At 55.1% G+C, this 26,146-nt stretch overlaps 2 protein-coding genes across 6 annotated transcripts in view; one reads left to right on the forward strand and one right to left on the reverse strand.

The window, feature by feature from the left end:
• Nucleotides 1–246: 246 nt before the first annotated feature.
• LOC135986765 (low density lipoprotein receptor adapter protein 1-like) lies at nucleotides 247–8,348 on the reverse strand. Of its 5 annotated transcripts, none has more exons than XM_065631156.1 (9): nucleotides 8,264–8,348; nucleotides 5,591–5,733; nucleotides 4,997–5,109; nucleotides 3,972–4,086; nucleotides 3,518–3,590; nucleotides 2,994–3,106; nucleotides 1,998–2,047; nucleotides 1,045–1,082; nucleotides 247–936 (listed from the first exon to the last, which is right to left on the reverse strand). In XM_065631156.1, the coding sequence occupies exons 1-9, from the start codon at nucleotides 8,346–8,348 to the stop codon at nucleotides 794–796; spliced, it is 873 nt and encodes a 290-aa protein (XP_065487228.1). In that variant the 3' UTR covers nucleotides 247–793. The 5 variants fall into 5 exon arrangements, 4 of the variants coding, with proteins under 4 accessions (XP_065487228.1, XP_065487227.1, XP_065487226.1 ...); XM_065631155.1 differs by having other exon boundaries at nucleotides 1,045–1,085; XM_065631154.1 differs by having other exon boundaries at nucleotides 1,045–1,127.
• Nucleotides 8,349–8,486: 138 nt separating this feature from the next.
• IFT172 (intraflagellar transport 172) overlaps nucleotides 8,487–26,146 on the forward strand; it is a 40,491-nt gene continuing 22,831 nt past the window's right edge. The window contains exons 1-19 of the mRNA XM_065630577.1: nucleotides 8,487–8,603; nucleotides 9,257–9,400; nucleotides 9,507–9,619; nucleotides 10,078–10,117; nucleotides 13,762–13,827; nucleotides 14,192–14,271; nucleotides 15,713–15,800; nucleotides 16,626–16,840; nucleotides 16,935–17,058; nucleotides 18,114–18,209; nucleotides 18,776–18,937; nucleotides 20,631–20,684; nucleotides 21,206–21,309; nucleotides 21,976–22,061; nucleotides 22,561–22,673; nucleotides 23,768–23,935; nucleotides 24,287–24,423; nucleotides 25,190–25,297; nucleotides 25,830–25,914. Of these exons, the coding sequence (XP_065486649.1) occupies nucleotides 8,565–8,603; nucleotides 9,257–9,400; nucleotides 9,507–9,619; nucleotides 10,078–10,117; nucleotides 13,762–13,827; nucleotides 14,192–14,271; nucleotides 15,713–15,800; nucleotides 16,626–16,840; nucleotides 16,935–17,058; nucleotides 18,114–18,209; nucleotides 18,776–18,937; nucleotides 20,631–20,684; nucleotides 21,206–21,309; nucleotides 21,976–22,061; nucleotides 22,561–22,673; nucleotides 23,768–23,935; nucleotides 24,287–24,423; nucleotides 25,190–25,297; nucleotides 25,830–25,914 (2,022 nt within the window). The 5' untranslated portion in view covers nucleotides 8,487–8,564. The remainder of the gene's footprint in view (nucleotides 8,604–9,256; nucleotides 9,401–9,506; nucleotides 9,620–10,077; nucleotides 10,118–13,761; nucleotides 13,828–14,191; nucleotides 14,272–15,712; nucleotides 15,801–16,625; nucleotides 16,841–16,934; nucleotides 17,059–18,113; nucleotides 18,210–18,775; nucleotides 18,938–20,630; nucleotides 20,685–21,205; nucleotides 21,310–21,975; nucleotides 22,062–22,560; nucleotides 22,674–23,767; nucleotides 23,936–24,286; nucleotides 24,424–25,189; nucleotides 25,298–25,829; nucleotides 25,915–26,146) is intronic.

A 26,146-nucleotide genomic window follows, 5' to 3' on the forward strand; every position in this document is an offset into this window, starting at 1 on the left:
TGGCCCCAGGGGAGTGCCAGTGCCATGTGCTGGGCCATGTCCTGCTGCTGGACACGCTGTCCCCCTGGGGACTGCTGTCCGTGCACAAACAACAGGCTTCAGAGAGCACACATGCCCTGCCAGCATAGCCTGGAAGGAGGCGGCCGGAGCCCAGCAGAGCCACAGCACCTTGCACACTTGTGCATGTCACACCTCCAAACCCCCCGCCAGCACTCAAACCCAAACCATAACAGTAAAAAACCTTGGTTTATTCTCCTATAAAGGCAGAGCTTTCCTTTAAAAACCAGCTCATTTCACTTGTGAGAGGCTGTGGGGCTGAACTGCAGGGGCAGGGCCTTCCTCGCTCCTCCGGGCCAGGAGCTGTTGTTCCCTGCGGGTAATGCATGCCAAGCAAGTCCTACACCGTCCCCAGGGGCTGCTCAGCCTTGGCTGGTCCCCAGCAAGGAGCACGGTGCGAGTAACGAGGGAGGCAGGTTCAGCACAGGCAGCCTGAGGAGCGCTGGCTGCTGCATCTGCACGCTTGGAGCACGTGGATCAGCTCCCTGTGCGCTGGGACGGGGAGAGCGGGGAGCTCCGGTGTCCAGCCCAAGCTGGAGCGGGGAGCAGCTGCGGCTTGAAGCGGGTCATGCAGGTGGAGAGCAGGACAAGGAGCACGTCGCAGCCTGTGCACTGCATGGCAGCGGTGCCAGCAGAGCCCATGCCCGCTGGGCAGCACCGGGGCAGGCATGGTCTGGCCCAGGGGCAGGCACAGGGTGAATCCTGAGTGGCTGGTCCATCATTGCAGAGATTTGGCTTAGCCCAGGGGAGTCCTGGGGCCAGCTGTGGGGAGGTCGCCAGCCCCTCCTGGCCCCTTCCAGCTGTCTGGGGGCTGCCCTAGGCGGTAGCACAGTAGCTGTGCCGTAGGAGAGCTCGCCCTGGGCACGAGAGGTGCTGACTCTGAAAAGCAAGAGGCAGGAAGACCTGGTCCATGAGATGTGCGGTGGGGAACACAGAGCCATCAACTCCCACCCCTGCAGGGGACACTGAAGGAAGGCAGGAACTTACCTGCTGGGCTGTGAGCTCCCCTCCCCAGCTCCTCCATGCTGCTTTGGAAGAGAACAGAGCACACATCATACCCCAAGCAGGACCTGCTGAGTTGCAGCATGCTCGTGACTCTGGCAGCGCTGGCATGGCACGGCAGTGCCAGGCACTCAGAGTGCAGAAGGCGCTGGCCCACTTGCTACCAGACCGTTTCCCCAGGCCAGCCTGTCCCGACACTGCAAAGCCACGTCTCCTTCCCATGAGGAGAACCATGTACACTTCACCAGGCCACAGACGTACACCCGTGGCTCCAGTCTGTGCATGCACCGAGTCCCGGCTGACACCGGCTCAGACTGGGCTCAGCCCCGCGGCGCTGACGGACCCCAGCACGTGGAGAACAGCCACAGCAGAACCGGCCTCCTGCACCCAGCACCACAGGCACTCCTGCAAAGACCTATGGGTCAATCCTCCATGGCTGGACTGCTACCATCGGCTCACCCCAGGGACAGGGCAGACACCAGCAAGCTCAGCCCCAGGCTCTAGTCCACACAAAGTCAGCATGACCAGGTCTCCATCCTGGCCCAAAACCCAGGGAAATCAGTGGGAAGAGAGGGACAGCTCTGAGTCCCACTGAAAGCATGTCTGTAGAGGCTGGCCTCAGCAAAGAGTGGCAGAAACAGAGTAACTAACTCCTCTGGGTACATCCCGAGGGTCAGCATCTGTCCCCCCCAGATCCACTGCGAAAGCCGAACTGCAAGATCTGCCCCTCCACAGCTCAGCTCCCTGTTCGCTCGCCCGCTCAGCTGTGAGAGGCAGAGACGGCAGCAGGAAGCTCCCCCTTGCTCCCGTGCAGATCTCCTCCGTGCTCCCACCATGCCTGTGGCCCCAGCAGCACCCCTTGCGTGGCGCACAGAGAGGGAAACAAAACAGGGTTCACCAGAGAGATCCCCAAATGCAAGCAGCAGCTCACCACCTACCCAGATAAGGTTTCACTGATGTTATCATCTTCCTCCTCCTCTTCCTCCTCCTGGCAAACAAAACCAAACCAACCTCACTGCCTGGGCAGGGCTCTGCCAGGAGCGAGGCCAGGCTGCCCAGCGCCTGTTCTGGAGGAGCAGGGCAGTCCTTGGCCCCTTCACAGGACACGGTGACCCACCAGGCATGGCACCAAGGGTGCCCGCAGGCAGCAGGGGGAAAGGTGGCACCTGCAGTGCTGGGCTGCTGAAATCCCCGGTGCTCAGGCACACAGCCACGCACGGGGAGAGACCATGGCTGTTCTCACATCCCCACCAGCCAGGAGAGCACCGAACACAGGCTGCGAGTGGGGAACAAGGTGAGACAGCTCCTGCACACAGCACACCTTTGCCCGGAGACGAGAACGGGGTGTGAGCACAACTTGTAGCTGGAGAGACGGGCAGAGAAGCACTCGGAGCAGGCTGTCAGCAGGTACCACTGCCAGGCTGGGCCAGTGCTGGGATTGCGAGGCCAAGGACTGAGCGTCCAGGGGCTCCCAGGCAGGACACAGTGAGACCGGCAGCACCGCAACGCTCTGCCTGGCTCTGGACATGCAGCAGGTGTAGTGCAGAGGGGCACGGCTGAGCCTTTGCCCAGGCTGGTGAGATGATGACCAAAGGGTCCACTCCTCTAGAGACAGTGTCTCGTCCCCAGCCAGGGCAGCAGGTGTGCAGAGCAGGTCCCAGCGCCCCATTTGACAGCGCCAGCAGAGCAGGGCTGAGGGCTGCAGCAGCGCTGGGCCTGACAGAGAGCTGCCGGAGCAAAGACCACCTGAGGAACCATGCCTGCCTTGTGAGAGAGCAGTGTCCCTCTTCATGTCAGGCTGCCATGTGCAAGGGAGGCTGCACAGGTGTCGGCAGGCTCCTGGAAGGCCAGGAAGAAGGAGCTGCGTAAGGTTTACTATTCCTGCCCTAATGCGAGACAGCCCTGGGCACGGGCCAGACTTGCACATACTGTACCCCAAACTGGTGCCTGAAGGGAGGGCTCCCCGGGGGGGCTGGCTCACTTGGTCTGCCGGGCTCACTGCTCTCCAAGACACATGAAGGGTGAAGGGGCTGTTCCTGCCTAGAGCCTGGGACAGGGCAAAAGCAGCGGAGTTAGTGCCTGCAGCCTGGAGAAGGCCCAGTGGGGAAATACAGGCAGGACTGTGGGCATGGGACAGACACCCCTGCTGTGCCCAGGGGAGGGTGCAGACAGGGGTGCGAGATCTCTGCTCAGGGCAGGTTCCACAGGGCCCTGAGCTGTGCTACAGCTCAGCAGTGCAGAAGAGCTCAGCGTGGGGAGCAGGGACACCCTCACCCCAGCCAGGGACAGGCTCTCTGTGCGGAGCAGTGGCAGAGAACGGCAGGAGGGACAACGCTCTCCCTGCGCGGTGTTTCACCAGCTGGGCAGCAAGCCAGCTCCCCCACACAGCCTCACAGGGTCCCACACTGCACACCCTGACTTCAGGGACAGAGAGAGGGACGTGAGAAATTCCTCCTACCTGCGTGTGCTGCTTCCCAGAGATCCAGTGCCATCTGGAAGGCCTGGGCCACAGTCAGAGTTACGGCCTGGGCCTGCGTATGAGAAAGAGAAGGAATGTCTGCGTTCTGCTTCCGTCTGGGCCCTAAAGCCAGGACAGCCCCACTGCCACGAGATCTGAGAGCCCCCAGGCCCCTCCACTGCCTTTCTCTGCAGAGCACACCCACAGAAGGCCAGAGCTCGGTGCTGTGTCCGTCTGTCCGTGGGGGGCAGCCGTCCCCAAGAGGAGATCCCAGGGGAGCTGGGGCAGAAGAACCTCCTTTTGCTCCCCATCTGCCTCTGCAGCGTGTGAGCACACGTGTCCCTGGCTCCGTTTCCAGCCGAGGTGCACAGATTTCTCTGTGTGAAGGTGGAGAATGAAGGCCCTTGCTCCCGCCCTTACCTCACGGAGCCAAGAGCAGAAGGGAAGTGCTTACGATCTTCTTCTTGGGCGAGAGGAAGGCATGGCACTCCAGTGCCCCACTCTCCTGGCTCTGAGCAACGTAAGCGAAGACTTTGTTCTGCAGCTTGTCTGTTGTGCAGTAGGAGATCCTGCAGGCAGAGAGGAGCTGCTCAGGGCAGTCAGGAACCCCAGCACAGCTCTCCTGCTGCGCTCCCAGCACACCAACACGCAGTGCGGGCAGCCTGAGGCTTCCACCTGCCCCGGATGATCAGGCAGCCCAACCCCACAGCACGGGCCAGAAGCTGCCTGGCAGCTGCAGCGGCAGCAGATCACTGCACCCACGGGCATTCCCTCCTGCGCTGCCCCAGCGTGCTCCTCGGTCCTGGGATGACCGGTTCAACCCAACGTATGAACTCAAGCGCTAAGACAAAAGGAGCACAGAAGAGTGGGTGACTGCTTCCAAGGACACAATTGGAGGCCAGGCAGCAGAATGGTCTGCCTTGGCACATCAGCTCTGGTGCTGAGACCTAAATTTTCCACCAAATACACGTCCTGTCTCCGGTTCCCATCTAGCCAGCAGCCTGCAGCCACACTCCCCTCACACCCAGACACCCACTCCAGCCAAAGCACCCCTGGCAGCAGTGAAAGAACCCGCATCAGCTCTCGCAGCAGCTGCCTGTAGCCAGCCCGAGAAAGCTGCAGTCCATGGCACCCCCATGCCCTTGCAGCCAGAAGGGTGGTCCTGTGTCAGGGAGAGAGACAGACATGCTGTCCTGCCCTATCTGGGGCTTCCCCACCATCAGCCTCGACATCCTGCTTGAATGCCAGAAGAGACAAGCAGGGCCAGGAAACAGACAGATGGACTGACGCAGAAGTCGAGGCCGCCCAGGACCCTGCCTGTGCTCAGCCCCAGCAGGGCTGTGGGGCACAGCAGGGAGAGGACACGGGCCTCACGGAGCGCAAGGAAGATCTAAACTGGGAGGTACTGCTGACAAAAAAGGCCCAGCCCGCCTTGGCAGCCGCTGGGGAACAGCCAGGCCCTTCACACATCATGCTCACCTGTAGATGGAGATGTTCTCAACCATCTCCTTCGTGTCTGCATCCTGCAGCGAGATGCCCCTTGGAGACACCGTCAGAATCACCTTCTGGAACTTGCGAGCTCCCACTCGTGCCTGGCAGTGGGGAGACACCAGACACCTCTGCAAATCTGGCAAGGGTCTTCATCCCCCCTTGCTGGCAGGAGTCCCCCAGACTCTGTATGGAATGCCACCCACTTGGACCCTTGCTGCAAAGGCTGCTGGTGCAGGGATGGGAAAGCAGAACCTGGAGATCGGGCATGTCCTGCACAGAACACCCCTGGAATCCATTCACACTGTTGCCGTGCACATGGGAAAGGATAGTCCCCACTCCCCTGGCACTACACCTTCCTCTCCACGCTGTGACAGGCACAGCTCTGCTCCTGTTGGCGGTGCAGGAGCAGGCAGCGGCAGCTGCCTTCCCCCCAGCACACAGGCAGAGCCCCCTGCACGCCACCCTCCCCTGGGGAACAGCGCGGTCCCTCGGGGGTCAGGACTGGGACTGGACACTTCTTGGAGCCCAGGGGCTGGGCTCTGAATTGGCTCTTCTCCATCTCGGCACAGCGCCAGCTCTCACCGTGGCCACGATCCTGCGGATGGCAGCAGCAGCCATGTCTTCTCCTTTGGGTTTTTCTACTAGCGTCATGCCTAGATACTTGAGTGTGAAGCACATCCCCTCAAGCAGTGGCTCCTGCATGTCAGCCCAGCTCTCAGGAAGCTCTGCAAAGACAAAATGCCTTAGAAGCCACACGCCAGCAGCCCCACGGCTCGCCCCAGCACAGCCACTCTACTTCGCTGCAGCTTCACGGCTCCCAGCAGTGGTGCCGCTACCTGCGCTCAGCAGGACACGCTCCTGGCTGTGACGTTCTTGGAAGAGGAACACCACGAGAGGACAGTTCACCCTCAAAGCTTTAGTCCTCCATCCCTGGAGGTCCAGGCTCTGTCAGCACAGACAGTGAGCTCCTGCAGATCTGCACAGCGCCTCGGATGCTGCAATGTTCACTGCTGTCTGCAGAAACCTTGCATTCCTAGGTCTCATCTGTCTCACTGCAAGCAGGATGTTCTCTGTACTGCATTCATCTCACCCCCCTTAGCCGCTGGTACATCTCAGGAGCAGCAGCATTTGCTGCCACACTCAGATCAAAATCTCCAAGTGTCCTTGTGTAACCAAGGCCAAACCCTCTGGCAACTGTCGTTTGCAGCAGCAGGCTGCTGGGGAGGGGGCAGCTCATCCAGCACTCACATCCAAGCTGAGGGGACTGGGAAGCAGCTGCACCACGAAGATTCTGTGTTAAGGAAGAGCTCAGACTAGTGTTTCAAGCAGGCAAACTAGCTTCCAGGAAAACACGTTTTGTGGATGAACTCCAATGCATAGAGGGAGACAGCTCCCATGTGCCTTACTTTGCAGGTCGCAGAATTAAAGGGGCCCTGGCTTCTGTTTCCTGTGCCCTCTCTTTTCAAACCCCATTGCTGCAGTCAAGAAAAACAAAACCAACCAAACAACAGGCAGAGTGTCTGTTCGCTCACGAAAGGTTCCCTAGGGACAGTCCTCAGCCCTCCAGCTTCCTTCAGAAACCAGTCCGTTTCACCAGGTGCTGTACCAGCTGTGGGTGTGCTGGTGGGCAAAGGAGCCCCAGCCCTACACATCCTGACACCCGTGCCCTTGGCAGGGAACACACGAAGCCCCACAGGGGCAACCTCTGCTCCCCCGAGACAAAGCCATTGGCTTCAGCAGAAAGTTCACTCTCATCCAAGGAAAAAGCTTCAGTTTTCAGACTAGTGTGCCACACGCAAAGGAACGATTCTCTTGCGGCAAGTACTTCCTGGTGATAATTTTCAAGGAGAGCTGAAGCAGATGTTAGCACACGTTTACTTACCTCAAATCCCAAAAAGCACATGGATGGTGAGAGAGGGGACATGCAGAAGGGCTGACACAGGGAGGCACAGTCTCTCTCTTCCTGGGGACTCAGCCCACAGAGAAGGAGCAGGAACACAGAGGTTACTCGCTCTGCTACAAACACCAGGTTTTTGCAGTTTGCTGAGAATTGCCTAGGTATCTACTGTTCACACGAAGCTAATACTTTTCAAGGTTATTTTTCACCTCTTTCCTGGGATTAGCTCCCTGAACATTACTGGCACACTTGCAGAAGGCTCTGACTTGCAATTGGAATAACCCAAACCCACAGGGAAATCAGGAGACCTTATTTGCACAGCACACTCCTGCACAAATGACAACTACCAGGGAACCCACCTGGTCCCATGCAGGCATCAGGGACCCATACCTGGGTGGAAGGGCACTGTGCCAGGGCTGCCACAGCCTTTGAGCAGCCGTGACTGAGGAGGCGCAGGCACAGCGCTCCTGCTCCACAGGGCTGGGTCTGTGGGGCCCGGCTGGGATCGGCTGTGCCACCGATGGCACAGCAGCTCCTGCAGCGAGCCAGCGCAGGCCTGACACGCTCACCGCACCCGTGTCCACACACTGAGGGCACCAGGCACAGCGATTCGGGGAGGTCGAGGGCTGCTCGGGCTGGGGAGGGTGCCCACGGCATGGCCGGGGCACGGCGGGCTCCTGCACTGCCCGGCACGGCACGGCCGGGGCACGGCGGGCTCCTGCACGGCCCGGCACGGCCGGCTCCTGCACTGCCCGGCACGGCACGGCCGGGGCACGGCGGGCTCCTGCACGGCCCGGCACGGCCGGCTCCTGCACTGCCCGGCACGGCACGGCCGGGGCACGGCGGGCTCCTGCACGGCCCGGCACACGGCCCTTCAGCCTGCCCGTGTGAGTGGCCTCAATTCAGAAGTGGGGCAAGAGGCCGCAGCCAGGGGAGCACAGAGGGATGGGGCGGCAGGGAGGACAAGGTGGCAGCCCACGGCCTGCCCATGGGCACCGCCACAGCCTGCCCCCAGCCCCACCGCCCCACCACCGCCACACCGCCCCACCACCACTGCCCCACGGCCTGCCCCCAGCCCCACCGCCCCACCACCGCCCCACTGCTCCACGGCCTGCCCACGGGCACCGCCACAGCCTGCCCACCGCCCCACCACCACTGCTCCACGGCCTGCCCACGGGCACCGCCACAGCCTGCCGCCAGCTCCGCCGCCGCCCCACGGCCCCAGGCCACGGCCGCAGCCGCTCCCCACACCGCTCCCTACCCGGGGCAGCGGCCGCGTCCCAGCCCCGACCGGACCGAGCCGCGGGCTCCGCGCCGCGGGTGAGCCCGGCCCGGCCCCGCCCGCGCCCCGCACTCACTGCGCCGCCGGCGGAGCCCCAGGCCGTGCCGGGCGAGGCGCGGGCTCCGCAGCACGGCGCGGCCCGCCGCCCGCAGCGCCTCCATGGCGGAGCCGCCGCCGAGCCCGGGCGCTGCCGCTACCGGCGCCGCGGGGGGACCGGCCGCCCATGCGCTCGGCGCGCTGACGTCAGCAGCGGCGGAGGCGCTGGGGTTGCCGAGGCAACGGGGGGCGGGGCCAGGGGCCTGGCGGCGGCGGGAGGCCGATCCGGCCCCGGTGTCTGTCCCGGTGTCTGTCCCGGTGTCTGTTCCGGTCCCGGCGCGATGCAGCTGCGGCACGTGCGGACGCTGCTGGCCCCGCAGGTCGGGCCGGGGGCGGCGGGGGGGCCGGGCGGGGCTGGGGCCGGTGCTGAGCTGTGCATGTCCCCGGGGGCCGGGGGGGGCCGGTGCTGAGCTGTGCGTGTCCCCGGGGGCCGGGGGGGGCCGGTGCTGAGCTGTGTGTGTCCCCGGGGGGGCCGGGGGGCCGGTGCTGAGCTGTGCGTGTCCCCGGGGGCCGGGGGGGCCGGTGCTGAGCTGTGCGTGTCCCCGGGGGGTCGGGGGGCCGGTGCTGAGCTGTGCGTGTCCCCGGGGGCCGGGGGGGCCGGTGCTGAGCTGTGTGTGTCCCCGGGGGGGCCGGGGGGCCGGTGCTGAGCTGTGCGTGTCCCCGGGGGCCGGGGGGGGCCGGTGCTGAGCTGTGCGTGTCCCCGGGGGGTCGGGGGGGCCGGTGCTGAGCTGTGCGTGTCCCCGGGGGCCGGGGGGGGCCGGTGCTGAGCTGTGCGTGTCCCCGGGGGGCCGGGGGGCCGGTGCTGAGCTGTGTGTGTCCCCGGGGGGGCCGGGGGGCCGGTGCTGAGCTGTGCGTGTCCCCGGGGGCCGGTGCTGAGCTGTGCGTGTCCCCGGGGGGTCGGGGGGGCCGGTGCTGAGCTGTGCGTGTCCCCGGGGGGGCCGGGGGGCCGGTGCTGAGCTGTGCGTGTCCCCAGGACGGCCCGGCGCGGGTGACCTGCATGGCCTGGTCCGCCAGCAGCGCCCGGTTCGCCGTGTGCACCGCGGAGCGGGTGGTGCTGCTGTACGACGAGCAGGGCGAGCGGCGCGACAAGTTCTCCACCAAGCCCGCGGACGCCAGGGTGAGGGCCCGGGGCCGGGGCCGCGCAGCGGGCAGGGCCGGGGCCGGCCCGGGCCGGGGCGGCGGGAGGGGCCGCGCTCCCCGCGCTCAGCCGCCGCCTCCCGCAGCACGGCAGGAAGAGCTACGCGGTGAGAGGCATGGCCTTCTCCCCGGACTGCACCAAAATCGCCATCGGCCAGAGCGACAACATCGTCTACGTGTACCGGATCGGGGAGGAGTGGTGAGTCCGGCGGACGGGGCTCGGCGCTGCCCGGGTGCCCAGCGCTGGGCTGCCCCGGTCCGGGCTGCGGGGATCGCCGGGGTCTGCACGGGGCCGGCGCCGGGGCTTCCTCCAGCACGGCCCGGGCGAGCCCGACCCCGCGGGGCCGCCGGTGCTGCCGCCCCCTGCTCCGCAGATGCGGGGCCGCGGCGCACACCGGCCCCTCTTCAGCCTCATTTGCTGGCCTGTGTCGTGCCAAAGCTGCTCAGAAAGGCAGGTCGTCAGAATTCTGGAAACTTGGAGGTTGTTTTTTTAAAAAATGTTCAGGCTAAAGTTGGTTTGTGATAGACGAGTGTACATAACTTGAATGGCCTGTGTTTGGCGATACTAAAACAGACTGAATGCAAACAGCAGGGTAGCCAGAATGGGCAGTGTTACCAGCTTTGCTGATAGTTGGTTTTGTCTACCTTTTTCTGCAGGGGTGACAAGAAGGTGATATGCAACAAGTTCATCCAAACGGTGAGACCCAGATTCCTGTTTAACTCCATTTTCTCCAGCATACGTAGGATAAAGACAATTAAAGTCTCTCTGCTCATACTGTCAGGTGTACTTGGCCAGACTGTCAGTGGTACTTGATCTCCAAAAAGTACAAGTGGATCCCAAGATAATCTCTAGATTTTGAGGCATGTACTACTTGCCAAGCTTCAGAGTCCTCATTATGCCTGGGTACAACACAGTAATTAATTATTGAATGATCAGTGCAGTCAATTACAAAGCTTTGGGGACTGCTTTAGGCATCAGAGTACAGAACGTTTTAAGGGAGTCGAAAGGGAAATGTAGAAGAGACTCTGAGCCCAACTGTTTTTCACAGGTTGACAACTCTAAGCCCCAAGATTCCTTATTAATCAAAATGTGAAGTGTGCAGAATTCAGTCAAGCTGCACAGTTCCACATGTTCAAAGGCCTTGGGTTTGTCATTTCAGTCGGGTGATCTCCTTGTTCCTCCTGTTCTGCTGCACTAGCTCTGCCTGCGAGTGTCAGAGAGCAGTCTTCTCAGGAGTGTCCTGAGGTTGGTGCAAGTATCTGGAAAAGGAAAAGATGTTATAAATTCCTTGCATAGAAACCCACCTGTATGAGAAAATGCAGTGCGCTGGCTGCTTCTTTTACCTTCAGGAGCGAATGTCCAGCAGCCGCCCTGGGCTTTCCAGCCAGGTGGCATCGCAGCATGGCCCCGCTTTCTCTGTGTCACCAGAGAAGTCCTCTGCTAGGTAGGCCCCTGAAGTAGCCAGTACCAGCTGGGAGGAATCATCCTCCTGCGCCAAATCCCCAGAAGACACAGAGGGAGCTGCTCCTGATGGAGCTGCAGGGGTGTCTGAGCCAGGCTGTCCCTTTGGAGAGCAGCCTCAGCCGCTGCAGCAGGAGCCTACAGCTCAGGTTGGGTCGTGCCCAGCACTGCGGCCAATCCTGGGGTGGCTCGGGAGGCCCCTCTGCCCTCTGAACACTCGCTCCTGGCTGCAGGACAGGAACCCACGTAGTTCTGCTGTGAGGAAAGCTGTTGATCAGCCTTGTTCCTGTGTGGCTGAGCTGCTGCGCTGAGCAGTCCTGACGCTGGGGTGGAGCGTTGTGAGGCACAGAGAGCAAGAGGGACGTGGTGTCCCCTTGTCCCTTTCCTGAACATCGTGGTTGTCCCGGGTGCGGGTCCTGTCACTTCTGGAGCTGGTTTCGCTGTTCCTTGCAGCCTGGGCGGGACTCGGTCCCGCTGCTCTGCCCGGCAGCGCCTGGGAGCCCCGTGCTGCTGGCAGGGCTGCGACGCTGTGCACAGGGTGCCTACAGCTTTTCGTATTTTTAATGTGGTGGTTCATTTCTCCTTTCTCTATTCTCTCATTTTCTCCATGCTTTTTCTACCATTTCTATCATAATAAATCCTTTATTTTTTCTAATGCTATACATGTGGTTTCTTACCACTGTGTTCAGTTTTCTCCTGTAACTAAGTATTGATATTTACAAATTTTTGGTGTGTTCAGTCAATGTAAGAGATCATTTATTGAGCTCTTTCCCTGTCATGCCATTTGTAAAACCTGCTGGGCACTCTTGTACATCTTGTGAATACAGTGAGACTATTCAGCTCTGCTGGCAAGCAAGGCATCCTGCCAGAGGTCAGGATGAGTATGTGTGATTTTGGTGTCTTTGCGCTAACAGCTGAGCACATTACCACGTTGTGAGGCTTGTTTGTAAGCTGCCACTGGGCCGCCTGTGGTTGTGTTAGACTGAAAATAAGGGTCTGGCAGATAATGAGGGAAATACATGGATGTCTGGGAAACAGGTGTAATAAAAACCAGTTCTTGGTTGTTGTTCAGACATATAAATTATGAGCAGCTTAAGTATCCAGGGACATTTTGGTATCTGATTTCAGCTGCATTTGCTGACGCGAGTGGTAAGAATGGGGGATAGAAGGTGCGATGAAGAAATGAGGGTTGTATGTATGTTTAAAGCAGGTCCAGATGCTTAAAATGGAAGAGATGAGCTGGTGAGGGTGGTGCTGGTGGCACAGTGCCAAACACCAGCCTTCTTATGAACCGAAGTTCTTCAGTTTAAATGGGAAACACTTCCATTAACTCTCTTGGCCCTCTCTTACAGTTGAGTTTGGTGGTCAGCTTTATGCATCGTGATCCCCACCTCACATTTTGAGAATACCTTTGGTTTGTGTTTAATGAACCTATTTCTACCTGACCTACTTGGTAGCATCTGATAACCATCTTTCTTGTAAATGAAAAAATAAAGACTATTTCTGATCACCAAATGAAGATTCAATGTACAAATATTCTCATATCTATTACGGAAGCTGGCAGAGTCAAATTATTGTTGTATTTTATACTTGTTGCAAAAAAAATCTTTTAAGATAGCCATGATTTTGTACATTCAACAGTAGCATGTGGAAAACCACAGATCCAATCAATAAGTAATCCTCTCAGAAGAGCATCCGTACACAACACATCAGGTATAACTGATGCCCTGCTTTAGCCCTTCTGAGCCTGTTGCATGACCCCAGCTCACTATTATCTAGTTTAAGCTTCAGCTTGGAGGGCCTCAGTCCTACTTTAAGGTCTGTCCAAATACCTCCTCTTCTCTTCTCTTCTTTCTCTTCTCTTCTCTTCTCCTCTCTTCTCTTCTCTTCTCTTCTCTTCTCTTCTCTTCTCTTCTCTTCTCTTCTCTTCTCTTCTCTTCTCTTCTTTATCTTCTCTTCTCTTCTCTTCTCTTCTCTTCTTTCTCTTCTCTTCTCTTCTCCTCTCTTCTCCTCTCTTCTCTTCTCTTCTCTTCTCTTCTCTTCTCTTCTCTTCTCTTCTCTTCTCTTCTCTTCTTTATCTTCTCTTCTCTTCTCGTCTCGTCTCGTCTCTTCTTTATCTTCTCGTCTCTTCTCGTCTCTTCTCTCCTCTCCTCTCCTCTCCTCTCCTCTCCTCTCCTCTCCTCTCCTCTCCTCTCCTCTCCTCTCCTCTCCTCTCCTCTCCTCTCCTCTCCTCTCCTCTCCTCTCCTCTCCTCTCCTCTCCTCTCCTCTCCTCTCCTCTTCTCTTCTCTTCTCTTCTCTTCTTTCTCTTCTCTTCTTTCTCTTCTCTTCTCTTCTCTTCTTTCTCTTCTCTTCTCTTCTCTTCTCTTCTCTTCTCTTCTCTTCTCTTCTCTTCTCTTCTCTATCTTCTCTTCTCTTCTCGTCTCTTCTCGTCTCGTCTCGTCTCGTCTCGTCTCGTCTCGTCTCGTCTCGTCTCTTCTCGTCTCGTCTCGTCTCTTCTCTTCTCTTCTCGTCTCTTCTCTTCTCGTCTCTTCTCTTCTCGTCTCTTCTCTTCTCGTCTCGTCTCTTCTCTTCTCGTCTCGTCTCTTCTCTTCTCGTCTCGTCTCTTCTCTTCTCGTCTCGTCTCTTCTCTTCTCTTCTCGTCTCTTCTCTTCTTTATCTTCTCTTCTCGTCTCTTCTCGTCTCTTCTCGTCTCTCCTCTCCTCTCCTCTCCTCTCCTCTCCTCTCCTCTCCTCTCCTCTCCTCTCCTCTCCTCTCCTCTCCTCTCCTCCTCCCTTCTCTCTGAGTGTTCTCGCTGTTCCTGGGCTGTCTGACGTAGCGGTGGGGCAGGAGGGTGAGTGGGGTGGAGCTCTTATCTCTCGTTTTACCCTCTCTTTGGCAGAGTGCCGTGACCTGCTTATCGTGGCCAGCGGAGAATATCATTGTCTTTGGGCTTGCTGAAGGAAAGGTAGAGAAGCTTGTTATTTGCCTGATGTTCTTTTCCATGTGGGAGCTACCAAGGCCCACAAGCACCTGGGCTGTGGGGTAGGAGCTGTTGGGTCGTGGCACTGGGCACAGAACAGCAACAAAGGGGTCACACCTCTGACTTTTATTTTCTGGTTCTGGTTCCCAGTTAGTCCTTGGAGGCTCTACTGGATCATTTGGTCCTTTTCCGGAGCCTTTCCAGAAATGTTTTCCACGTCTTCTCCAGCCGCCGGGGGAGCGATGGGCTTCCCGTGGTTTCTGACACTGGGAAGCCCCTGGGGACGTTACACTGGGGGAAATGCACGTTCTGCAGACAGAAGCAACGTTGATCAGATTCTCTTTCTCAGGTTCGTTTAGCCAATACAAAGAACAACAAGTCTTCTACCATTTATGGGACAGACTCCTACGTGGTGTCGCTGACTTCCAAGTGAGTACGGCGTTGCTTGGGCTCGGCGTCCTGCCCGCTGCTGGCCCTGGCGTAGCTGGGGATGCCGGAGGATGCCAGAGTGTCTGCTGGCAGCTCCTTGTGGAGATAATAAAACACCGTGCTTTCCAGAAGGAATCCCTTCCTAAAATCTGATACCTGGCCGTGCCACAGTGGCCCGTGCAGTTTGGTTGTGCCTCAAGGACATTTCAGGATGCAAGTTCCCATGAGATTACTTACATTGATTTATTGGAATCCATGACTTTATAAAGATTAAATTTGTTGACTTCATCTAGCTAATTACTAACATCAGTCAAGTTTAAGGGCTCAAAAAAAGTAAAAATATTCTGCCAGATAAAATTGTGGGAAGACTATAATTAAGAAAATAACCATAAAGTGCAATTTTAAATTATTTTAATTAAAATGTCATTTTAACTACTTTAGTATCCTTTATAAAAAAAAAAATGTAAGATATGTCACGGTCCTAGCGGTGGGACTTTCACTAAATGGTGTCATTCTCGTTTTTGAGTGCTAAACAAATTTAAAAAACCTAAAGCTAGTCTAGGACTCTGACCTCGTACGGCTGAGAAGTCCCTCCAAAGCCCGTCTGCCTTTGCCCCAGCTCCAGAAGGTTTCCGTTTCCCCTCTCTCCTCACACCCCCTCGTTCCCCACCTCCGTTCCCCTCCTCTCCCTCTGCCCCAGTCCTCGCTTCCGCTCCCTCCCGCTCTTTTATTTCTGAACACAACTCACGCTGTTATTGCTCTGGCATCAGTGACAAATCCGGGACTGCAGTCACCAGAAGACAGATGTATGATTCCTGGATTGTTACAGTGTTAATAGAATTTGTATTCTGTACTTGAATCATCGTTAAAAAGTGTTCTTTCTGGGTACATTGCTTCAGGCCTGTTTCTTCTTCCTTGCTCTCTTCTGCCTGCTGTGTCAAGAAATACACAAGACATTAATGCTACAAATAATGGACTTAGGCCTGGAGTGTTTGCCCAGATTTTATTTCTCTAAATTCTGTTGCTTTTAAGGATTCGTGGTGTCACAACTTCCAGCCTCACTTCTAGAGCAGTTCCAATGCAAGGGTTGTTTGATATACCTTGCTATAAGAAATTTTGTGTATAGTCATTATTCCACTTAAGGTTCCTTAGCCTCTCTGTGTCTTAGTGATGTAAAACGTTAGTTATTGTGATTTTACGTGATGAAGATACTTAACTGGCCACTGGCCACTCTCCATACTTGTGTCTGCTTTGTTTTTACAGACACCACTACAGGTATTAGATATTCTTGTGTTCATCACCCAGCTTGTCTTTGGTGAAGGTTCCTTTGATGAGGAACATCAACGATAACCCTGGGACCGGCTCCTCTGGGCAGGGGTATGAAGATAAAGGTGCAAGTCTTTCTGCAATAGTGCATCATCCTGTCTGTGTTTCGTTGCAGTGTGTCGGGGAAGGGAATCCTGTCTGGCCATGCGGATGGAACCATAGTACGCTTCTTCTTTGATGATGAGGGCTCAGGTGAATCACAGGTACCCAAGATCCTTCTTCAGTGACCAAATTCCTGCTTGCACAGCCTGTTCCCCAGCTCGAGAGCTCTGGAAAGGGATCGGGCTGTGCAGGGGGTGCAGGTCTGCAGAGGAGCTGCAGTCTGTGCTTGCTGGCGTAGCTTTTGTGGAGCATCGGTGAAGACAGAATGGTGACTAGCTGCTTTGAAATACGCCAAGGGCGGTGGTGGGAGGGGAAATTACATTTTTATGTATGAGACACAGGGCTTTTCAGGTGTCTGGAGAGATCTGATGTTAGAGTGTCCAGGAGAATGGTGCTCGAACAGGCAGGGTTCCGGGGAACAGCTACTGCTGTCTCCTCACTAAGCGGTGTGTGGTTGTCCCAGTTGACCCTGGATGCCAGGTTCACACTCTGTGCACAGGATGCTCCAGGCACCCAGCATTTCTTCTGGGCCTCCTGCTCCTGCCCAGGAGCAGCAGTGTGTTCAGACTGTGCTGGAGGAAATGGGGTGGTCGCTCCGATCTTCTCCCTCCAACTGGAGCAGTCTGAGCATGTCTGCCCTCTGCCAGGACATGCTGAAGGCCTGTGTGTACTCTGCTGTGTTGAGTGCATCCCAGTCTAGTTAATGGTGCTGATCTTCTTACTGGCATCAGGAACCTTCTCTCCCAGTTAATTGGATGGAGCAGTTGATACATCTCTCCATTCTGGTTTCTGCCCACCTTGTACACACCGAGGCAGGCAGACACAGCAGCCCCGTGAACTGGGCTTTACAAACGGCCTCATACTGGTCCCATTGTGGCAGCTGGAGCCGTTCATGTTTTCAGGATGTTCTGTCTTGTCCGTTGTAGGGTAAGCTGGTGATGCATCCCTGTCCTCCCTATGCCCTCGCCTGGGCTTCCAACAGCATCGTGGCTGCGGGCTGCGATAAGAAGATCGTAGCGTATGGGAAGGAGGGCAACGTGATTCAAACCTTTGACTACAGCCGGGACTCGTCGGAGAAGGAATTCACCACGGCAGCTGCCAGTCCTGGCGGCCAGTCCGTCGTCATCGGCAGCTACGATAGGTACGGCGCGTGGTGCTCAAGTCTCCCCTTTGTATCGCTTTCTTCTTCAGCCGTGCATGGTTCTTCATGCCTGTTTTCTCGTCTGCTCTCGCAGGTTACGGGTGTTGAACTGGAGCCCCCGCCGCGGCGCCTGGGAGGAGGGCAAGCCCAAAGAAATCTCTCACCTCTACACCATCACAGCTTTGGCGTGGAAGAGGGACGGGTCGCGGATCTGTGTGGTTGGTATCGGCGGTCAGCAGCCCTGGGGCCGTGGGTCACGCACGGGGACAGTCTCAGCGCTCTGAGAACACTGGTGTGACGCAGGGACAGCGTGTGAGGGCGGTCGCACCATCGCCGGGCGTGCGGTGCGGGCTGGCGCGGGTGCCGGGGCCGCTGCTGCGGCGGGGGCGAAGCCGGCGGCTGTCACGGGCGGTTGTGGGACGGCTCGTCGGCAGCAGCCGCCCTCCTTTTCCACAGAAGCACGATGAGGACAGCATAGCTTCTCCAGAGCAGCTTCAGGAGTGTTCTTTCATCTGAGCCCCTGCGAGAAGCAGCATAAAATCTGACCTGCTGCTTATGCTCTGTGTCTGTAATGTGCTATGTTTTCAGTTTGGAGTTGTCTTCTACTTTCAGCCATTGGACCTTGACCTGCCTTTCTCCATTAAATAATTCTTTAAAGCTCTCTAATCTTTCTGCACATCTTTCTGTATTAAGTTGAATAACTCTTTAAAGCACTTAAATTATTTAGGAAGTTTTCCATTTACAACTTGTCTTTAATAGTTTTTGCATATTTTTGTATTCAACAATCAAGAATCCTTGAAATATTTTCAGACAGAGAATTAATTTAACACATGAACAAACACTTGCAAAGAAGGGGAAGGAGCAAAGGGATAGGAGATCAGTGAAAGGAATGGAGTTGTTATAGAGAAAGATACGAAGGTGGAAGAATTCTCCTGGAAGGGAAGGAAAGATTGGTGTGCTGAGAGAGGGAGAAGTGGGAAACTGAGGAGGATAATGGGGAAGACGAGGATAAAGGTGATTTTTAGCCTTTCCTCTGCCATGTACTTGCCAGAATTTGGTAAGCTCTGTTTCTCTGAGGGTTTCTCAATCTTTCTGTTCTCTCAAGAAAGCCAAGGTAGGGCTGGTCCTCATGCATCTGGGGCTGGAGCCTTGTTCCCAGAGCAGCCCGGCCGGTGGATTTCTGTCTCCCCTCTGATCCTCCTCATGTGGGTCGGCTCTGGGATATCTCTCCGTGGCAGAATTCCCTGACTGTGCGATGTGTTTGTTTCCCCAGGGCACTCTGTGTGGAGGAGTTGAACAATTCGACTGCTGCCTTCGCAGAAGCATTTACAAAAATAAATTTGAAATGACGTATGTGGGACCAAGCCAGGTAAGAGGTGTCTGATGAGGTAACGTCTCTTGATGGAAATGGGGTGCTTGCTAAAACTAGACGGGTTTGGAGTTCTGCACCTGCAGTTTATTCATAGCAACTTGTCAGAAAAGGCACAGGGGATATTCCAGGGACAGGGTCAAGGCCGGGTGGAAAGTGGCCAGGAGCAAAGACAACAGGGTTTATTTCCTAGCTTGTGAATCCGTGCGGGGTGCCTCCATGCCAAATGCAGGCTCCTTCAGTGGTTTAATTTCAGTCAACTTCAGCTGGTTCAAAATCCAGTGGTGAGGGTGAGGGAGCAGTCTGCAGAGAGCAGGACTGTCAGAGGGGCCCGAGCCTCCCGTCAGGCCAGAAACTGCTAAACGGCAGAAGTGAGAGTCCCACACACAACTACGGTTGTCATCCCGTACAGAAGGAATGGTAAGGTTTCTTTAACAAGCAGAGTGAAATGATGTGAGGGGACATCTAAGTACCTAAGTATCATGTGTTGCATAATCTTCCATGGGGCGAGAAGCCTGTGTTCTTCCTTCGTGCGTGGCCCCATATTGCTTTTCTCACTTTCCTAGGTCATTGTGAAGAACCTTTCCACAGGAGCTCGAGTTGTGTTGAAATCCCAGTATGGTTATGAGATCGATGAGGTGAAGATCTTAGGGAAAGACCGATATCTGGTGGCCCATACCTCGGACACGTTATTGCTGGGTGACATCAGCTCCAACAAGCTCAGTGAGGTACTGGGAAATCTGTGCCGTTGCTCGAGTGTCAGATGCTTAACTTTGTAACTCAAAGGATATGTATATATGTTTTCTGTATCGAAACAATACATCTGTTTTCAAAGAGCTGTAGAATGATTCAGGTTGGAAGGGACCTTTGGAGGACTCTTATCAAGTTTCCTACCCAAAGGAACGTCAATATTAAATTCAGATGCTGCTGCTCAGATCCCACAGTTCCTCTGGTCCCCTGTTCCAATGCTTTTCTGTCTTCATGGGGGAAAGCTTTTTTCTGAAGTCTTGTTGGAATCACTGTTTTAATTGATGGCTGTTTCTCACTCATTCACTGTGCGTATGCCGATGAAAGCCTGGCATCACCTTGTTAGAGGTCTCCTAAGCCTTCCCTGCTCCAGGCTGAAGCAGCCCAGTTCCTTCAGCCTCTCTTCACAGCGCAAGTGCTCCAGCCCCATCTCGATGGTGCTCTGCTGAACCCACTCCGGCTTGTCAATGTCTTTCTTGTCCTGGGGGGCCCAAAACTGGATACTGTACATAGGTACATTCCAGATGTGAACGTATGGATCTTAGTATGTAACAAACAAACAAACAACCCCCAGCATTTGTGGCTGCACTACCACAGCTTATGCCAGTGTAATTTCTGGTACCAACCAATTCATAGCAAACTGCCCATCCCTGAGCCTCACAGTGCAGCGAGTGCTCAGCCTGTGTGCCAAGGCTGCAGAGCACGGGCAGCAGGTTAGTGTCTGATCAAAGTATTAGACAGGCTTCAGGACGTAGTTGCTCTGTTCACACAGGTGTCATATACTTTTAATCAGGCTAACAGCGCGCTAATCAATCCAGCTGGGAGCAGGAGCTCCTGGCTACAGATGTGAGCTGGAGGATACTGATGCTCGGTAACCCCACTGAAAATCTGGCCAGACTCAATCTCCCAAGTGTCTCTCCATCGTACTGCACAGAAGAGTTTTTCTTTCACTTGTGTAACTCTACTCACTTACAAAGAAGTGGGTTGTGTGTTGTTCATTTACCATCTTGCTGTCTCCCTGGAGGTGTGTTGAAACAGTGGCTCCAAGCTCTTGCTCAAGGAGGGCAGAGGAAGCTGCAGCCTTGGCGTTCACTTTCCTGCCTCTCTGACCACTTGCTGGTTGTCACCACAGTAACTATTGTGTTATCCAGTGCTCTTCTCAAATTCCAAATCAGTTGCCCCCCCCAGCACTGTGCTGAACAGTCATTGCTGACATGCACAAAAAAGAAGGGTTGCAGCTACACAAGGTGTGGAGATTCTGCCCCCACAAATGGTGACACTGACTCTGTGGAGAAGATCTACGGAGGCAAAGGGGCTGTTGGGGGTGCTTTTTATAATAAAGTTAGTCTGAGGGAGGCAGGGAGGTGCCTGTGAAAGAATAGGCTAGAGGGAGCGCATGGGTCACCTGAAGGCCTCTTGTCCAGAAGGCAGTACGATACTACACAGAGAACGGTCTGAAGCAGAGGTTGAAAAAAGGAGAGAGAAGTGAGGAACTTGGAAGCTGGAATAGCTGAAGAGCAGGGTTGAGAGCTGAAGTGCTGGCACACGTCCCCTGTGCAGGGCAGCTGCTGCTGCGTGCGGGAGGTGATCTGGGCAGCGGAGCGCGATGCCGCAGCCCGGTCCCTGCGGCAGCCCCGGCCCCGCGTTTGCTCAGGCCCTGCCCTTGCTTTGCAGGTGGCCTGGCAAGGATCTGGAGGGAATGAGAAGTTCTTCTTCGACAACGAGAATGTAAGTTGGATGGGACAAGGTGCTGCCGTGAGTGGTGAGTAAAGCTGTGTGTGCCCCGTCAGAAAAAGTGCCAACCGCACTTCTGGAAAACCCTGTTTCTCAGCAGTTTCCTGGACTCACCCTCTCCACGCAGATCCTGATCTGCTTCCCCCCTGTACTTGCCTTTTCCACATGCCAGGTACAGAACAAATTCAGTGTGTGCACTGGCAAGTTATACAAGCCATAACCCTATAGGAGAGAGGAGCAATAAAAAGCAACAGCCAGGGAGGATGTTACAGGTACAGAAAACATCTGTCGGGGTGACAGCTCAACTCCTGCAGCACTGATAGGTCCAGAACTAAAATCCCCAGCCCTGAGGAGAAGCTGGCAGTCACAGCAGGAAGCCAAGGACAATTCTTTACTCATCCCAGAGGGTTGGAATTTAGACTTGTGTGCAGCATGTTCTTTTCCACACGCCTCACTGGTGGGTATGTGTGCTTACCTGGTGCTTCTGTAAGAGTGTATTCCCCTCTCACCATCAGGTCTGCATGATCTTCAATGCTGGAGAGCTGACGCTGGTGGAATATGGAAGCAATGACATCCTGGGGTCTGTCCGCACAGAGTTCATGAGCCCTCATCTTGTCAGGTAAGTGTTACACCTGCCCATGGGGCCAGTACAGGTGTTTTGTGAGAGTGACCTCAGGTATGTGCCCCTGGAAGTGTCCCACTCTGCAGAACGCAGCCCCCAGATTACCTGAGTAATCTGCTTCTGAGAGTGGCTGATGATGGGGTTCGGTTGCTCAGTTACACTTAATGGTTGTAAAGTTTTAGAAGCGCAAGAGCCCGTTTTCCTCTGATACATGCTTATTGAAGCCTGGCTTGGCTTTTGCTGGAGAGGGACCTCCTGTGCATGTACTTGGGCATCTCTGCATCCAGCTGGTCCTAGTACAGCATTATCAGGGACTCTAGATGCCAGCAGGATGCCCTCTGTCCCTTTGAAACACCACACTCCATTTTCTGGTTTAAGAGAAGGGAGGATCATGGGCTGCTCTGGGGTGGCAGCAGTGTAAGCGGTTTGCTGCTGGGGACCCTGGTTCCAGAGGGGCGGCTTCCAGAGCGAAGCCATGAATCAGAAAGGTCTGTTCTCACTGAGGCAGTGCTGGGTACTGTGCAGGAGTCACAGGTCAGAGAACTGCAAGAGGCTCCATGGGCTTGGGGAAACTGCGGGCAAGTCTGGGAGGGACTGCGGGGTTCAGTCCTGTGAATTTAGAGAGTAGTAAAGGTAACGGTTGTCATTCCCTTCAAATAATAGTGTCCGTATCAATGAGAGACGGCAGAGAGGTGTGGAGGAGAACAAGAGACTGGCTTATCTGATAGACATCAAGACTATAGCGACAGGTGAATGTAAACCTCCCTCCCCCGCATTTTACCAGCTTTTCCGATGCCTTTGCGTTCCCTGTGCCAGGCAGCATGTCCCCAAAGGTCCTCTTTGCATGCACCCTACCAAGCAGGTAGGGTTCCTGAAGGCCCCTTTGCGTTCCCTCTGCCTGTCAGCAGAGTGCTGACACCAGCTGCCCTGCTTTGGGCAGGTTGGCTGTGCAGTGGGGACACGGCTGTGGGGTGGCGGGGACATTCTGTGCAGTTCAGCAGGATGGTATTGCTGCCTGTGCTGCCTGTGATCTGTGTGTGCTCACGGGAGGGTGGAGGGAGTGACTGCTGCTGCTGAGGCATCAGGACAAAATGTCACTGCAGTCTGCGTTTCTTGTCACAGCGTGTTTGCCAGGGAGTCCTGCCCTGATTAGGTCCCAGGCACATGGTCCCCACGGGACAGCACTGAATGTTCAGCACTTTGGGGCACATTAGGTACTGACACCGTTCCCTTTCTTTCCTTCCCAAGTGGACCTCGTTGGTGGCTACAACGCTGGCACTATCAGCCACGACAGCAAGATCGATTGGCTGGAGCTGAACGAAACAGGCCAGAAACTGCTCTTCAGGGACAAAAAGATGCGGGTGAGGCGGGTGCATCTGGGGAGTGTGGCAGGATGGCATGTGGGGGGAGGTAAAGACAGATATGCCTGAGTGGAGGGAGGCGAGAAACACATCTGAAGTACTCATGGTTTTTTGACCACTCTCTGAGATAGACCGTGTTCAGATTTCATGGACCGGCAGCATTGCGTGTTTGGTCTTGAGTCATCGCTGACTCTGAAGTTAGTTACTTGACATCTTGCTCCATCTCATCATACCTGAAAATGAAGATCACAGACTCTTCTGCTGTGAGATGGAGACAAGTGGGTTAATCTCAGGATGAGGACCCTAATGTTGCACCGAAACATGTAAATTTAAAAAAGGTGTTCTCTGCAACAGCATGGCTTATGTCTGTAGGATGAACTCTCTAATTCTCTAAAACAGCATAGTCGCAACCAAACAGCTTGTTCAGTGTGGCCCTTGGCTTGCGCTGATTCCCACACCGTGACAATGTTGTCTGGGACGGTACTGGTAAGCCCAGGACAAAACTATGCCCAAAATCATGGTAATGGTTTCGCGTTACAGATTATGATGTGCAGGTACTCACCTCATGTCCTCGCCATGTTTAGTGTAGTTGTACAGACAGAGCTGAAGAAGCTCACTGCGGCAGCAAGAAGATGTATTTATTAATTGTATGACAGTTCCACTCAGTTCACTATCAAGCCTTCTTCACCATTACGAATGTAAGACTCCTTGACTGCTTGACTTTGTTTGCTCCTCTTGTTGCAAGAGTGTCCTGAGAAGAGACGTGACCTTCTTGACAATGGTGTAATTCGCACCCAGAATTTCTGTGCAGGTGTCCCAGATGCCGTGGCAGACCCCAGCTATAGCACTGCAGCTCATCACAGGGTGATTTAATTGCCCCAGAGTTCAGGTCCCACTGTGGGCTGTCAGTCTGCAGCAGAATGTGTGTAAATAACATCGTGAGAGTTTGGGATGGGTCTCTTGGAAAAAGTCTGATTCCTGATTGGTAATATCTTTTTACAAGATGCTCGCTCAGATGTTCTTGCCACGTTCACATGAGCCGCCAGCCCAGCCCAGCTGAGCCTGTTTCTCGGTTTCTCGGTTTCCCCCTCCAGCTGCAGCTCTATGACATTGAAAGCAGCACCAAGACCACCATTCTGAACTACTGCTCCTACGTGCAGTGGGTCCCAGGCAGCGACGTGGTGGTGGCTCAGAACAGAAGCAGCCTCTGCATTTGGTATAACATTGATGCTCCCGAGCGAGTCACCATGTTTCCTCTGAAGGTAAAACTCTGGAGACTTTGATTACCAACAGCAGTTTCTGTTACTTCTTGCACACGTGTGTGGGAATACTCAGGGTGGTGTTGCAGAAGAGAGACAGAAGGGAACTGCTGGTTTCTTCTGGACAAAATATGAGCTCATCTGTCAGCTTCGTGGCAGGCATTTCTGGTATAGCAAGGAGTTGCTCAGTTACTTTTTCATTCCTGCTAGTGGGATAAGGATGATGCCTGCTTGGTGTGAGCTCGTTCAGCAAAACCTCAAGCAGCAGAGCTGTCTCAGTGCTGTCCGCACGTCCCTGCCACCCTGTGTGCTTCAGGAGTGCATGGGAGTCTTGACAGCTGGTACTCTTTCCAGGGGGATATTGTAGACTTGGAACGGAGTGATGGAAAGACTGAAGTGATAGTATCTGAAGGGGTGAACACTGTGTCCTACACCCTGGATGAAGGCCTCATAGAGTTCGGAACTGCCATTGATGACGGGGATTATCACAGGTCAGTGCTGGCTACACCACATGGTGCTGGCAGGGAACCCACTTCGCACCACAGACACCTGAGAGTCAGCAATCCATGAACTGCAGCAGCGCGGCTTTCCATAGAGCTGGAGTGTAGGCTAGACTGATGTTGCTGCCAGGTCTGGCTATAATGTGCAGTAGAGCCCTTCAGGAGTGAATATTCAGCATTTTCATCCTCACAGCTCTGCGGTTTCAAACTTGAGGGCACAAGGGACTGGCTAGTCTGGTCCCATTGACATGGACAGAAGTTTTCGCTTAATTGCAGTGAATAAGTCTGTTTTCTGTAGCAACCAGGTGTGCAGTGGTACTCAGGTGGTTCTGCTGCTGCCCCTCTATAGATGGTGACAGTGCCTTGAGAACATTCAGGAGCTGTGTAGAGTGAAAACCGACTGCCTGAGTAGTCATGGTGGCCACCTGGGCACTGCTGACATTGTTACAGGGGTTTAAAATTGACCAGAGAAGAACATTTCACGTGTTCATAGCACTGTTACCACTTGGGAGACTTCTTTGCACCAGGGCCTTGCTTTAGACGCAGCACTTTGGACATTCCCCATGCTGCTGCAGCCTTCTGCTGATCATATGTCACTAAGTACCTTAGCCCAGAGAGGCATCACCCACATCTCTGAATTTTTCTCTGCTATGTCAGGCCCTGTACTGTATAATCCTCCCCAGAACTGCTCACAGCCAGCTTGCTTTGTTGCATTTCTGCTCTGTTACTGAAATTCTGCACATCTCTCTGTCTCAAGGGCTACTGCGTTTTTGGAGACCCTGGAAATGTCCACAGAGACTGAAGCCATGTGGAAGACTCTGAGCAGGCTGGCTTTGGAAGCTAGGCAGCTGCACATTGCAGAGAGGTACAGGAAGAGCTGCTATGTCTTTCTGGCCTAAACACTCTCCTTGCTGAATCCCTCACAGAAACCAGGGTCTGACTAAAGCTGGGACTTCTTGTGTGGCCTGGAAGATTCACTGCACTGGAGAATTAAGTGTTCTCTATTCCAGGCGATGACTTTGCTCTTTCATCCTAGACAGTAATGCTGGAACTGGGGACAGGAAGACATTGCTGCGTAGCATAAGTTTTTGCTGATGGCAACCCAAAGCAGTGTATAGCGCAGCTCCAGGGAGCTGACAGACATGGACTCGCTCAGCACATCTCTGAAGCCTGGGGAGGTGAAGCATGAGCACCGGTCACGTCCATGGCCTCTCCCCTGGGGCAGGGATAGAGTGCACATCTGAACACGGGTCTCTCAAAATCCTTCTCGTGAAGCAGGGCTACCTCACCTTCCAGCCTGCAGAGCTGGGTCTGCTGCCCAGCTTCTGAGTTTCTTTTCTTGGACCAAAAGTGGGCAATAAAACCCAGTTATTGACTAACTGCTTTGTTCTTTCCAGGTGCTTTGCAGCTCTGGGCAACATGGCAAAGGCTCGATTTCTGCATGAAACCAATACCATTGCTGATCAGGCAGCTCAAGAGCACGTAAGTCAAACTTTTTCTGCTGTGCAGGGCAGCTGCTTTCCTGTAAACACTTGCATACACAACATCTTCTGTGTCCCTGCTCACCAGTATCCTGCTACAGACCAGTACCTGGTCATGTAGAAACTGCTGACATAATCTTTCATCCGTGCCTGCCAGGTCCCTCTTCTGGCTGCCCATTTCATATTGCTCCTGTCTTGTCACTTCTGTGATTCTCATCTGTCGTCTTTAGTTC

The sequence above is a fragment of the Caloenas nicobarica genome, chromosome 3 (genome assembly GCF_036013445.1).
Source record: "Caloenas nicobarica isolate bCalNic1 chromosome 3, bCalNic1.hap1, whole genome shotgun sequence".
Classification (NCBI taxonomy): domain Eukaryota; kingdom Metazoa; phylum Chordata; class Aves; order Columbiformes; family Columbidae; genus Caloenas; species Caloenas nicobarica.